The sequence below is a fragment of the Peromyscus eremicus genome, chromosome X (assembly GCF_949786415.1).
Source record: "Peromyscus eremicus chromosome X, PerEre_H2_v1, whole genome shotgun sequence".
Lineage (NCBI taxonomy): Eukaryota > Metazoa > Chordata > Mammalia > Rodentia > Cricetidae > Peromyscus > Peromyscus eremicus.
Window position 1 is genome coordinate 60390376 of NC_081439.1, and position 13860 is coordinate 60404235.

At 38.8% G+C, this 13860-nt stretch overlaps 1 protein-coding gene across 1 annotated transcript in view; it reads left to right on the forward strand.

The window, feature by feature from the left end:
- Positions 1-13860, forward strand: part of Atp7a (ATPase copper transporting alpha) — a 115540-nt gene that overhangs the window by 46255 nt on the left and 55425 nt on the right. Inside the window, exon 2 of the mRNA XM_059250328.1 lies at positions 5624-5761. Within this exon, the coding sequence (XP_059106311.1) occupies positions 5642-5761 (120 nt within the window). The 5' untranslated portion in view covers positions 5624-5641. The remainder of the gene's footprint in view (positions 1-5623; positions 5762-13860) is intronic.

Consider the following 13860-nt stretch of genomic DNA (forward strand, 5'->3'; position numbering starts at 1 on the left):
TCTCACTAAATTATTTCAGTGTTGGTAACTTCTGATTTCTATACATTCCTTACATCTCCTTCACTGTTTTTTCTTAAAATGGTCTTTTATTTGTCTATAAAAATTATTATAGGGCCAGGCATAGTGGCTCACCCCTTTAATCCCAGTACTTAGGAAGCAGAAGCAGGAGGACCTCTGAGTTCCAGGCAGCTGAGACTATATGAGACCCTATCTTAAAAAATTATTATATTGATAATCTGAGGCAGGAGGATCATGAGTTTGAGGCCAGCCTAGGCTAAATAGTAAGACCCTGTCTCAAGAAAAAATATAGTAAGGAGTCAGGCATACTATTGCATGCTTATACTCCTAGTACTTGAGAAAGACCACCTGTGAGTTTGAAGCCAGCCTGAGCTACATAGTGAATTTGAGGTCAGTCTGGTATACATAGCAAGACCTTGTCTGAAAACACAAAAAACTGTAATGAGAGGCCTATAGAAAGAGGAGATCCTATAACATACTTATGTGTCTACTGTCCAGCCTGAGAAGTGAGCACCTAAGGGGTTGAGTTGCTCTTTTGCTCTCCTCTACAGTTATACTCCTGCTCCCTTTCCAACCTCTGTTTCTTCTTATATGTGTGTGCATATAAACAGAACAGAATATACTTTTAAATTTGTGTGTCCTTCTGAAACATTTCTCCCTCAATTCTGGGGTTTCTGGGGGCTTATCTTGTTGCTCATGGCTCTAGTTCAGAGTTTTCAGCCTCTGTGCTGCTGCTGCTGTTTGGTGCCATCACGGGTTGTTCGGTGGTGTCCCTGGCCTATATTAACTAGAGAGCAGTAATCCTCCCCCTGACCTCGGTGTCTCTAGACATTGCAAAATGTCCCATTGGGGTGAAGTCACTTGCACTGAGAGTCACCTCTCTAGTTCACTCATTTTAACTGCTGTATCATACTCCGACATGACATTATAACAAACCTATATTTCATTTATCCACTGATGGGCATTTAGGTTATTTCCCAAATGTTAATGATTAGGAAGACTGCTTCAGTGAGACTTTTTGTTCACATTCATTCTCATTCTCTTTCTCAAGCCCCCCTTTTATTCTTTTTGACAGGGTCTCATTAAATAGACCTAGTTGTTCTGAAACTCACTGTGTAGACCAGATTGGTCTCAAACTTAGGGCAGTCCTTCTGTGTCTGCCTCCCAAGTGTTGAGATTACAGGTGTGAGCTTTCTCAAGCACAGCTGTAAGACTCTCCCTAGGGTAATAGTGGAGGATGGAAGAGGTTGATGTCTATTATATTCATATTTTTAACTCTACCAGATAGTGCCACATAATTTCTGCAATTGTAGTCATTTATATTAGTCAGATGAATAAGAAAGATACTGTCATTCTATATCAGTACCTTGTATGGTCAGATTTTGAAATTTTTGTCAGATAAATGATATTCACTTATGATTTTAGTTTATTTCTTTGATTGTCACAAGGACTTTTAAAAAAACCTATCTGGATATAACTGTATCCAAAAGAGAATTGAATTTTTACTATATGATTATTTATTAAAAATCCAGAAACCTCCAAACCATGAGGCCTTATCTTACAGGAATTTAAAACTAATGTTTGTGCTTCTGTGATGAACTTTAAGAAGTGGTCTGGGCTGTGCACATGTTGGCTTTTGTATCAGAGATGATGGTCTAGTTGCAATGCTGCTCTTCTTGTAGAAATGGCATTGCTGTCTGTGTTTAGGGAGTGGCTAAACTATTTTAATAACTAGAAATTATTTCCCTCAGTGTTGTTGAATGCTTTTGTCTCAGAGTCACTCCTTTTTAATAGCTGTATACCAGATCTGTCTCTTTGATATTGTGATTTTCCAAAGCCTGCATTTTTTCATACCATATGAAATTGCTTATGCGCTGTTTCCTAAGTCATTTTACTGAATGCAGTGCAAGATTACAATACATAGTCCTGATTTTGTACTTACTTTAAAGACATTTGAAATTTTAAAGATGGATATTATGTATATGACAAAGTTAGTTAGATATGTGTGTATGTCCATATACATTTGTTAGCAGTAAGAGGAAGATGAAATCCTCTGTTTTGAGTGTGAGGCCTAATTGAAATAGAATTTTGAAAATGAAAGCAAATGAAAAAATGGATGTTTTCATAGTTTATTTTCCATACTTAAAATATAGTAGGAAATCCAGCTGCATTAATGTAATTTTCATTTATGTTCAGACATTCTTTTCTGATCTCCCTAATATGTGAATCCCAGAGAATTTGATTTTGTTAAATGGGCTTGTGACAAAATCCTTGACAAGAAGTGACTTGAAGAAAGATTGATGTGACTCATGCTTTGAGCCCATGGAAAGATGCTTAATGTTATGGGTAATTAGGAAGTCTGGATCAAAGCCACCATGAGATAGCTTTTCCTATTTACTAGATAGGGGAAAAGGCAAAGCCAGAGCCTGGCAGTCCCCATCTGTAATCCCAGCTATTAGGATGATGAAGTTCAAAGCCATCCAGAAAGGGAGAGAAAGACCTTATCTCAAAAACCCAATGCTAAGCCTGCTCCACACTCACAATAAGAAGCAGATAGCAGCAGAGTGTCTCTGAGGAGGTAAAGAAAGTGAAGTTCTCATATACTATTGGTGGAAATTCCCAGTGGCACAGCTGCTTTGGCGTATACCCTGGCAGTTCCCCAGACAGCTAAGCAGAGTTACAGGACACAGCAAGTCCACCCTTCGGTATTACCTAAAGGAAACGAAAGCACAACATTTATACCAATAGTTATAACAGCAGTATTTCTAAGAACTAAAGGTGGAAATAACTCAAATGTCCATCAGCTAATAAGTGGATAATCAAAATGTACATTTATTCAACTGTAAGAGGAATGGTGTATTAGTATGTGCTACAACGTGGATTAAAGTTGAAAACAAGCAAAATGAAAGGCCAAGTCACAAGAGATAGCATATTATATGATTCCAGTAATATGAAATAACTAGAAGAAGAATTCTATATATACTGAAAGTAGATTAGTGGTTGCCTAGCCCTGAGGGTGATGAGTTTAGGAGTTAGTGAGGGATAGTAAGGGGGTTTCATTATGAGGTGATAAAAATGTTCTAACATTAACTGTGGTGATGGCTACATATGTGGATGCATATATTAAGAACCATTGAATTTTATACTTTAAATATGTGAGATAGGCCAGGCGGTGGTGGCACACACCTTTGATCCCAGCACTTGGGAGGCAGAGGCAGGCGAATCTCCGTGATGTTGAGGCCAGCCTGGTATACGAAGTCAGTTCCAGGATAGCAAGGGCTGTTACACAGAGAAACCCTGTCTGGAAAAACCAACCAACCAACCAACCAACCAACCAACCAACCAACCAAATAGATAAATAAATAAATGTGAACTATGTCTCAATAAAGCTTTAAAATGGTTCTGAGAGAATTGTCTATCTGCATGTATAAGATGTCACTTGGGATATGTGAGGCATGGTAGAGTACTTGGCTTAGCATGTGCAAGTCCTGGATTTGATCCTCAGCACAAATAAAGAAACAACAAAAACAATGGATAAATTAGACTTCATAAAATTAAAGAGATTTTATGTGTTAGTTTAAACCATGAAGAACATTAAAGAATGAAATGTCAGTGTGCAACTCTGTTGATGTACCTTGAAAATATGCTAACTATAAGAATCTAGACATAAAAAGCCACGTATTGAATAAATCCATTTACATTAAATGACAAGTATAGGCATATCTGTAGAGATAGGAAGTCAATCAATATTTTCCAGGGACTGAGTAGAAAGGAATGGGTGCAACTGATTATGACAGTGGGGATTTTTTCATTTCATTTTTATTTATTGTTTTGCATATGTATATGCATATGCTAGAGTATGTGAGTGGAGATCAGAGATCACCTTGGAGGAGATGATTTTCTCCTTCCACTGTGTGAGTCTCGGGTTGAATTCAAGTTGTCAGGCTTGGTGATAGGTGCCTTTACCTGCTCAGCCATCTTGCCAGGCTGGAGGTTTCTTTTTGAGGTAAAGGAAAATGTTCTGCAAACATTGTGATTGTTATGGTTGTACATCTTTTTAATGTACCAAAAACTCACTGAACTGAAACACTTGAAAGACTGAGTTTCTTAGTATGTGAATTACATCCCAGTTCCAAAATGAACTATAGGGCCAGTGAGATGGCCAAATAAAGAGGCTTGCCACCAAGCCTTATGTCCTGAGTTTGATCCCCTGGAACCCACATGGTGGGAGGACAGAACTAATTCCCACAAGTTGTCCTCTGAACTCTCTTGTATCCATGTGTATGTTAAAGAAATACACATTCCCCTCCCTCTTATTTTTTAAAAGATTTATTTATTTATTTTATGTATATGAGTGCTCTAACTGCAGGTACAGCTCTATATCAGAAGGGGGCGTTATATCCCAATATAGATGGTTGTGAGCCTCCATGTGGGTGCTGGGAATTGAACTCAGGACCTCTGGAAGAGCAGCCAGTGCTCTTAACTGCTAAGCCATCTCTCCAGCCCGTCTCCCTCTTATTTGACAGTGAGTGTTACTATGTAAGTTGAACTTGAACTATTTTAAAAAATATTTTATATGTATGGGTGTTTCGTGTTCATGTAACCATATGTGTGTCTGGTGCTCAAGAAGGGCAGAAGTGGCTGTTGGAGCCCCTGAAACTTGAATTACAAAAGGTTGGGAGCACTATGTGGATGCTGGGAATTAAACCCAGGCCCTCAAGAAGAGCAGCCAGGCCTTGAATTTTATGTAGCTCAGCTGGTCTCCATCTTGATATCCTCCTGCTGTAGCCTTTCAAGTCCTGAGATTACAGGCAGACACCACCACACCCATAGTCCACAATGACCTTTATGAGATAGTCTTGGAAATTAACCTGTTGTCATATCCATCATAATCTATTCATTGGAAGCATTACCAAGTCTAGGGCATACTCAGGGTAAAAAGAATTAAATTCCATTTCCTGAAAGGAGTTAGAAAGATTCTGTGAGTGTGTTTGTAAACCCACTATAGCAGTAGTTCTCAACCTTCCTAATGCTGTGACCCTTTAATATAGTTCCTCATGCTGTGGTGACCCCCAACCATAACATTATTTTCGTTGCTACTTGATAACTGTAATTTTGCTAATGTTATGAATCCTAATGTAAATATCTGTGTTTTCCGATGGTCTTATTCTACCATGTAGGTCTGGGGGCTTGAACTCAGGTCATTGACTAAGCCATCTTGTTGGTCCCCAAAATTTATTACTTAGAGTGTTGTATGGTTTTTTTAATTAGCTTAGCTGTGGAATCTACTTTCCTTTACTTCATCATAGGGTTGGTTAAAACTTTCTCCTCACTGGGTGGTGGTGGCGGCGGCGCGCGCCTTTAACCACTTGGGAGGCAGAGCCAGGCGGATCTCTGAGTTCGAGGCCAGCCTGGTCTACAGAGGAAGACCCAGGACAGATACCAAAACTACACAGAGAAACCCTGTCTCGAAAAAACCAAAAGAAAAAAAAAACCTTTCTCCTCAGCACGTATAAAAGAATGCTGATCATATTTTATTATTAGCACATTTTCAATTGGAGCCGTGTAGAAAAGGCTAAATTAATGATTTTATTTTCTCTAACAGGAATGTAAAGACATCAAAATGGAGCCAAGTATGGATGTGAATTCAGTCACTATCTCTGTTGAGGGAATGACATGTATTTCCTGTGTCCGGACCATTGAACAGAAGATCGGGAAAGCAAACGGTGTCCATCACATTAAAGTAAGTTACTCTTCGTAAATTATTAAGACACCATCAACAGTAATTCTGTTAAGCATTTCTTCTATCACTGGGATTGAAGCCATCACACTGACACATTTGACAAAGAAAGACTATCACACTGCACTGCTAACCTGATACTAAATATTCTATATAATAACAATAATTTATCTACTTACTTCTCTTTTAAAGATATAATTGAGTTAGGAGGTTCGCTTGAGTTCGGGAGTCAAAGACCAGTCTGGGTAACACAATCAGTCCTAGTCTCAAAAAAAAAAAACCAGCAAAGAAAAAGAACAGTTTTCAAATATGGACTCTATTGTGGTTGTATATGTGTGCTTTTTATTACTCCTAATTTCTATCTTTTTATTTGAATAGGGTCTTGCCATGTAACCCAAAATGATCTTGAACTCAGGATTCTCCTGCTTCAAACTCCCAAGTGCTAGAATTATAGGTATATAGGATCAGGACCAGATTTGCTTTTAACTTCATGCTGGAAGAAAATATATGATCTCAGAGAATGAGCTAGGAGTTTATCTTTTATAGCATGGTGATTATTTTGTAATTACAAGTTGATATGAAATATCTAAAGCATTATACCTTATTGTTATTTAATGTTATATACATTCTTTAAGCCTCAGCAGATTTCTCAGTGTTCTGTGGTTGTGACTGAAGTTCAGGTTACTTGCCTTTTTGGGGGACAGTACTGCAATTTGAACTTAGGGCTTTGCAAGAGCCCTAAGTTAGGCAAGAGACCTAGCACTAAGCTGTATCCCTAGCAGGTTATTTTACTTTTATTTATTTTGGAGGTTTTGAAACAAAATTGTGCTAGGCTGGCCTGGCACTGTGTGGCCTAGTCCTGTCCCAAACTATCAGTCTTCTTTCCTCAATCTCCAGAACGCTGGGATTATAGGCATGGGCTGTGTGTCTGCTGAAGCTCATGCTGTTAAAAAGCCCCCCCCAACACTATGGGGAACACCTGTGGCTATCTTTTTGGTATTTCTTTTGGGGGTAGTTGGGGGGGGGGCAGAATCTATTTGTGTAGCCAGGCTTGCCATGGACTCACCATATAGCTCGAGCTAGCCTCAAATTTATGATTCATCTGTCTCAGCCTCCTGAGTGCTAGGAATATAGATGGCAGCCACCCTGCCTGCCAGTTTCTTGGGATTTTCTTAGGAATCTTTTGTTTGTTTGTTTGAAACATGATATGTAGCTCAGGCTGACCATGAATTTGATATGTAGGCATGGTTCTCCTTGAACTCCTGATCCTCCGCCTTCCTCCCTATTATATGTGGTAAGGCAGAGATCCCTGAGCAGTGCATTGTAATTACTAGTGTGTTTCCATACCAAAATGGCCATTTCTAAGCCTTTTGTTTGTTCTTTTACTTAATTTTTCTTGTTTTATTATGTTTTGTGTATGGGTGTTCTGTCTTCATGTATGTGTACCATATGTATGCAGTGCCTTTCAGACCAGAATAGGGCATCTGATCCTCTGGGACTGGAGTTACAGATGGTTGTGAGCTGCTATGTGACTACTGGGAATTGAACTGGCATCTTCTGGAAGACCAGCCAGTGCTCTTAACCACTGAGCCATCCCTCCAGCCTCTGTATTTTGAGACAGGGTCTCTGTAGCCTAGGCTGACCTACAATTTGTAGTAATTCTCCTGCCTCGGTTTCCCAAATGCTGGGATTAGAGGTGTGTGCCACCTGGCTTCAAACATACTTTTTAAATTAAACACACACATTTATGTATGTATGATATATGAATGTGTTTGTCTCTGTATGCATATGGAGGCTAGAGGTCCATGCCAGTGTCTTCCTAAATTTCTCTCCACCTTAATTTTTTAGGCAGGTTCTCTTACTGGCCTGTAGTTTACCAGTTGGCTACATTTGCTAGCTAGTCAGCCTCAGAAATCGTCTTGTGTCTACCTCCCCAGCACTAGGATTACTGCTGTATAGTACCACACCTGAATATTTATACAGGAGCTGGGAATCAAACTGAGTTTGATTGGAGTCAGTGTCCAAACTAAGGGAGCTGTGTAGATGGTTCAGTTGCTCCCTTAATTTGGACCCTTACTTACCCCTGTCTCTTGTAGCTCTTTAAGAGTCTCAGCACTGATATTAATTCATCTCATTTCACCAGTTTCCCATGCACCCATTCTCCCATTTCTCTGCAGCTTATACATAGAGGTCAAGGAAACGAACCCCTTTCTTATCAAAGTGTTGACGATTCCTAGGTATGGTAGCTTGGAAGGAAGCAGACCAATTGTTAGTATGAGGCTGGTTGGGTTGTATAGCAAGTTCCAGTCCAGACTGGGCTAATAGCAAGACTCTGGCTCAAAGAGAATTTGTTTGGAGATTCCTATTATAATAACAATAATATGTGGAAGCATTTTCTTAAATATTAGGCTACAAATTGTTTAAACTTGAACATGTTTATTTTCACTGCTGGAGCTTAATGAGTTAATTCCAACATGTAGTATTCTTTCTGAATTTTGTTCTAATTTGTACAGTGTGCTTAGTGTCTTAATAATATTTGTTTTCACCATCTTTAAAATCACCTTATATTGATGGTAGTTGTATTTTCTTTAATTTTGCTTTTACGCAATGCTCATTATGATGCTGGTGGAAAGTAAATGCCACTTTGGAATTTGATCAGCTTGCTTCAATCCTGGAATGCTTTCTCTGTGAGCAGTTGATCCACATGCAAACATTGCATTCGTAGACATACTGCTAAGAGCAGATGTTTTTGAGAAAAGGGGTCTCACTGTGGCCCAGGGTGTCTTAGAATCTACTGGGTAGCTGAGGCTGGCCTCAAACTTGTGCCCATCCTCTTGCTTCACCCTCCTGAATGTTATTACCATAGGAGTAAGCTTCCTGATGTTAACATTTTAAAGGGAGTTTTGTCCAAATATACACCAGATTTAGCAACTAATTTAAAATTGAGGATTTACCAGATTCTTTTTATGAGAAGCTCATTATATTTTAAGTATATCTATATTACATTGGAACTAGAAGTTTTATGTATCTCTAGATAAGACACTCACCTAACTCTACTTTATCTAAATGTTAATTTTTAACTACTTAGTCACCAGAGATTTCTAATGGTTTTGGATTTTCAGAGAAATACAGGATTTATACTTTATTGGTTATATAATGTTCTTGTCCATGATTCTTCTCAGAGTCTTGAACATATATATTTACTTTGCTTTTATTACAAAACATTTACTAAGTGCCACGGCATGATTCCTTTTGAATTTCCTTAATTCAAGAATCATGTGAGAGTGTTCATATGCATGTGGTTCCTCTTTTCCAAATATGAATCTGTAGGTACTTTTCTCCATTTCTTTCCTACTCCTCTTGCTTATAAAGGGTGGAGTAAACGGTGGGTACAGTTCAGTATTTGCTGACTCTGTTCAGCCAAGGTAAGTAGACAGCTGTAGTGAAGCTTAATTTCTGTCATGTGATTTGTGTTACCTGAAGTTTTGGGTCTCAGAGGCATCCATGTGAACACCTAGGCCTACATTTTTCCATCTTCACATGTTTCAAAAATAGATTTCATCTTCTACCTTGGCCTGATTCCTTTACTTCTTACCAACAAACCAATAAGGATTTGTATGGCTGGCTTTAATGTTCTTTGGCAAGAGAGTCAGGTTGGAAAAGCTGAGAAGTGATGGGTAATTATCTTATTTATCACTATGCTACAAGTTTCCTAAATAAATATATATCTCCCTAAATAGCCAAATTTGTAGAAAATATTTACATGATATTTATGAATCATAGCTTTATAAAATTTGATGAATACTTTGTAGTTTGTCAGTTTGGGAAGATGATTGGCAAGGAAGCTCCACATCCTTCAGGCTTAAAGTTTTAAAATGAGTTTATTTCAATAAGTAATATGTATGACACCTCTACTTGGTTTATTCATAAATGAATCCAATTAAACCTCCACTTGAGTTAAGGTAGGGCTGGTGCTGGAGGCCAGAACTCAAGCCACATATTACTAATTATACAGTTGTATCTCTGCTAATTGCAGTAAAGCCATCTAACTACAGATGCTAGTTTACCACTTTTTCTTCAAGTTAGTTAATTGCTGTCTACTGACAATTTGGGTATTTTCTGAAACCTTTAGCTTATGTCTAGTAAAGTGTATTGAGTATTTGTTTCTGTTAAAACATCTATATATAACTATAGGGCTAGATTCCACTTAACAAAATATTTATGCATTTATTTTGTTTTATGTATATGTGCCTGAGCTGAGTATATGTATGTGCACCACATGTGAGCAGGTATTGGAAGAAAGTGAAAGAGGATGTTGGATTGCCTGGAACTGGAGTTATAGGCAGTTGTGAGCTGCCCATGTGGGGAGCTGAATGTGGGTCCTCTGAAAGAGCAGCAAGTGCTCTTAACTTAGCTCTTCAGTCCCCTCCACTTTTTTTTTTTTTTTTGGTTTTTTTGAGACAGGGTTTCTCTGTGTAGCTTTGTGCCTTTCCTGGAACTCACTCTGTAGACCAGGCTGGCCTCGAACTCACAGAGATCCACCTGGCTCTGCCTCCCGAGTACTGGGATTAAAGGCGTGCGCCACCACTGCCCGGCCACTTTTTTCTTAGAGGCAGGGTCTCAGGTGTACCAGGTGAGTCTCAAACTCACTAATGTTGCTTAGGATGTCCTTGGATTCTTGATCTTACTCTTTCCCTCTGAAGCGCTGAAATTACAGGCCACCATGTCAGGCAGTGGTTTTTTTTGTGGTGCTGGGGATTAAAAGTAGGGCCTTGTGTATGCTCGAAAGCTCTACAGCCTGTGCTAGATTCTATTTCAATATTTTCAAATACATTCCTATTTCTCAAAGCAGTGTACTTGTGCCCCACTCAGATGTAAAACTGCTATTTCCACTTCTAATAAGGTCTGTTTAAAGTTAGACAAATGCAATTGCATCCTGATTAAATAGTAAAGGGAGAAGAGCAGGGCTGTACTATGAAAGAAAGCACTTTGGGTTACCAACAGTGATTTATATGAATCCTAGTGACAGATACTGAAGGCTGCAACTTTCCAGGGCACTAGGTAATTTGATTGCTGAACCTGAAATGAAACACGTCAGCCTTTTCCATCTCTGCCTTTCCTCTATCCAAAGCTTTTATAATATAAGATACATTGTGACCTTTCCCTTAAAAATATTTTACTATTAAGCCTGGACTCAGATAGAGATTTATTGTGAAGTTAATGAAACTTAAGTTTCAGAGCCTCTCCTGCATTAACTTCCCTCTATGATTCTGAAAAGAGGCTCAAATGTGCTCACACGGATAGGCGTTTTGTTTGCTTGCTTTGAGATTGAGTGACTCTTACTATAGCCCAAGCTGGCTTTGAACACATGACCCTCTGTATACTTGCCTGGCTTGTTTTGTTTTTATGTTGGAACTTAGCCAAAATGCTAAGAAGTGACATAGGGTCTCATTGTGTAGCCAAGGCAGGATTTGAGCTTGCTTTAGTCTCCTCTCCCAAGAGTGGGGATTACAAATATGTTCTACTGTGCTCATTGTCATATTTTGTACAGTTTGCAAAAGCAAGACTTTTAACAGTCTTTTAATGGACTACTGTCCTTTTCACTTCACCTCTACTTCTTAACAGAGGTTTTTTCCCTTTGTATTGAATGGTTGGAGTATATATATGAGCATTTGGACAATCTAAGTTGGGGAGTCAAATTGGAGATATGCTTAGTTTAAGATTTATTTGGGGCTGGAGAGATGGCTCAGTGGTTAAGAGCACTGACTACTCTTCCAGAAGACCTGGGTTCAATTCCCAGCACCCATATGGCAGCTCACAATTGTCTGTAACTTCAGGATCCAACACCCTCACATAGACTTACAGGCAAAACAAAAAAAAAAAAAGAAAAAAAAGATTTATTTGGCTTTGTATGGTTGGCGTTTGGTTATATCTGTTTAGTGAAGTTTTTGCTAGGAATTATGGTATGAGAATGGCTCACAAAGTCCCTACCATCTTTTGTGCCATCTCCTTCTAGATCTTAACATGAAGACCTGATATAAAACTGGTAAAAGAATAGCATCACCTCGAAGTAACTAATATAAGATTAGTCACCACATGGGGAATTACAAAACTTCCTGAGATCTTATAGCTTATATATGAAACTCAGGACTTTCCTCAAATTTGCCAGCATCTATAAAAACTCAATGTTCAGTTGTAATGCTGGAAAGAACCTTTCTAAACTATGGCTGAACAAATACTTTAAGGCTGGTGCTGCTGCTCGGGAATACAGCATTCTAGCACCAACATTGTAGAACAGATAAACAGAGGAAACTAACATTCAGTCTGTAGGAAAAACTGAATTATCTTTCTGCACAAAAATGATTTTATAAAATCATTAGCACTAAATAACTATGCTTGAAAGTATATATTGCTGTAGGATATCTTTCTGTATGCTGTGAATATGTATGGCTCCCATTGGATAATAAATAAAGCTCTTTTGGCCTGTGGCAAGAAAGCTTACAGCTAGGTGGGAAATCCAAGCAGAGATAGAGATGAAGGGTGGAGTCAGGAGAGACATGAGCCCACCAGCGAAGGAGCAACTAGATGTCAGCACACTGGTAACACCATGGCCATGTGGCAACATACGGATTTATAGAAATGGGTTAATTTAAGATGAAAGAGCTAACTAGCAAGAAGCTAAAGCCATAGGCCATACAGTTTATAATTAATATAAGCCTCTGAGTGATTATTTTATAAGTGGCTGCAGGACTGCAGATGGGAAAGATTCATCCAGACTGCTAGGCAAGGCAGAACTGGAGAAACTTCCAGCTATGTTTGGCACCCAATGTGGGGCACAAAGTAAAGCGAGAAATCCACAGGAGTCTGCTTAAGAAGTATTAGGGAATTTATTAGGGTATAAATTGAGTAAATACACTCACAAATACAGAACCGAGTAAACAGCTGAAGTTGTCCTCTGTTCTGACCTGGAGCAAATCCACCTGGCAGTCCACTCATGCCAGGAAGCAGGAACCAGAGAAAAGGGACCTCATGACCCCTCTCCCTTTCCCTTTAAGAGGTCACATACAACAGCAAGAAGCACCACCTCCATATAACCGAAGGTCATGGGCGTATCAATTACCACTACAATATATAAAGAAACTTATAGAAATGTTTTAGATATCATTAATACAAATATTAGTTATGGAGTTTTATTAAATTTATCTTTATGTGCGTGTATGTGTGACAGAGTCTCAATGGCCTCCAAGTCATAGAGATTCACCTGCTTCTTCCTTTCTAGTGCCACCATGCCTGGCTAAACCTTTATCTTTTTCTCTTTCTTTTTTTTTTTTTTTTGGAGCTGAGGATCGAACCTAGGGCCTTGCGCTTGCTAGACAAGCGCTCTACCACTGACCTACTGACCTAAATAAATCCCCAACCCTTAAACCTTTATCTTTGAAAAGTTTATAACTTGTGCACTCTCTTCTTCTCTCTCTGTCATTCTCTCCTCTCCCCCCCCCTCTCTCTCTCACACACACACACACACACACACACACAACACACTTACACACACAGTAAAAAAAAGATTTAAAAGAAGTTTGTAACTTGTGATTTATTTGTGTATGTATGTGTATGACAGTCTTGGTGTTTAGCCCAGACTGACCTTCAACTTTTGATCCCCCTGCCTCCTGAGTGTTGGGATTACAGGCTTGTACCACAATGCCCAAATGGAACTTTATTTTCCATTTTATATTCAGAATACTTACTTTTGTATAGAATTTTGCTGTTTGTAGTTTTATATTCTTTTCCTTAAATAAGGCTCCTCCAATTATTTGTCTCAGAGGCTCAAAAAAAAAAGGATTTGTCTCTTTCTAGGCACCAATTTTAAAATTGCCTTTGTTCAAACATTATTTATGTCAGGATGTAGTTCAACATGGAAATGTATAAATATTGATCACTTTTCAAAGAATTTTAAAGTTTAGATTTTTCTGGGCCATAATTTTTGAGGTTATACTATGTTGTCAGTATGTGTAAGAGAGAGAGGGGGAGGGAGGGAGGGAGGGAGGGAGGGAGGGAGGGAGGGAGGGAGGGAGGGAGGGAGATATGCAGGGCCTAATACGTAC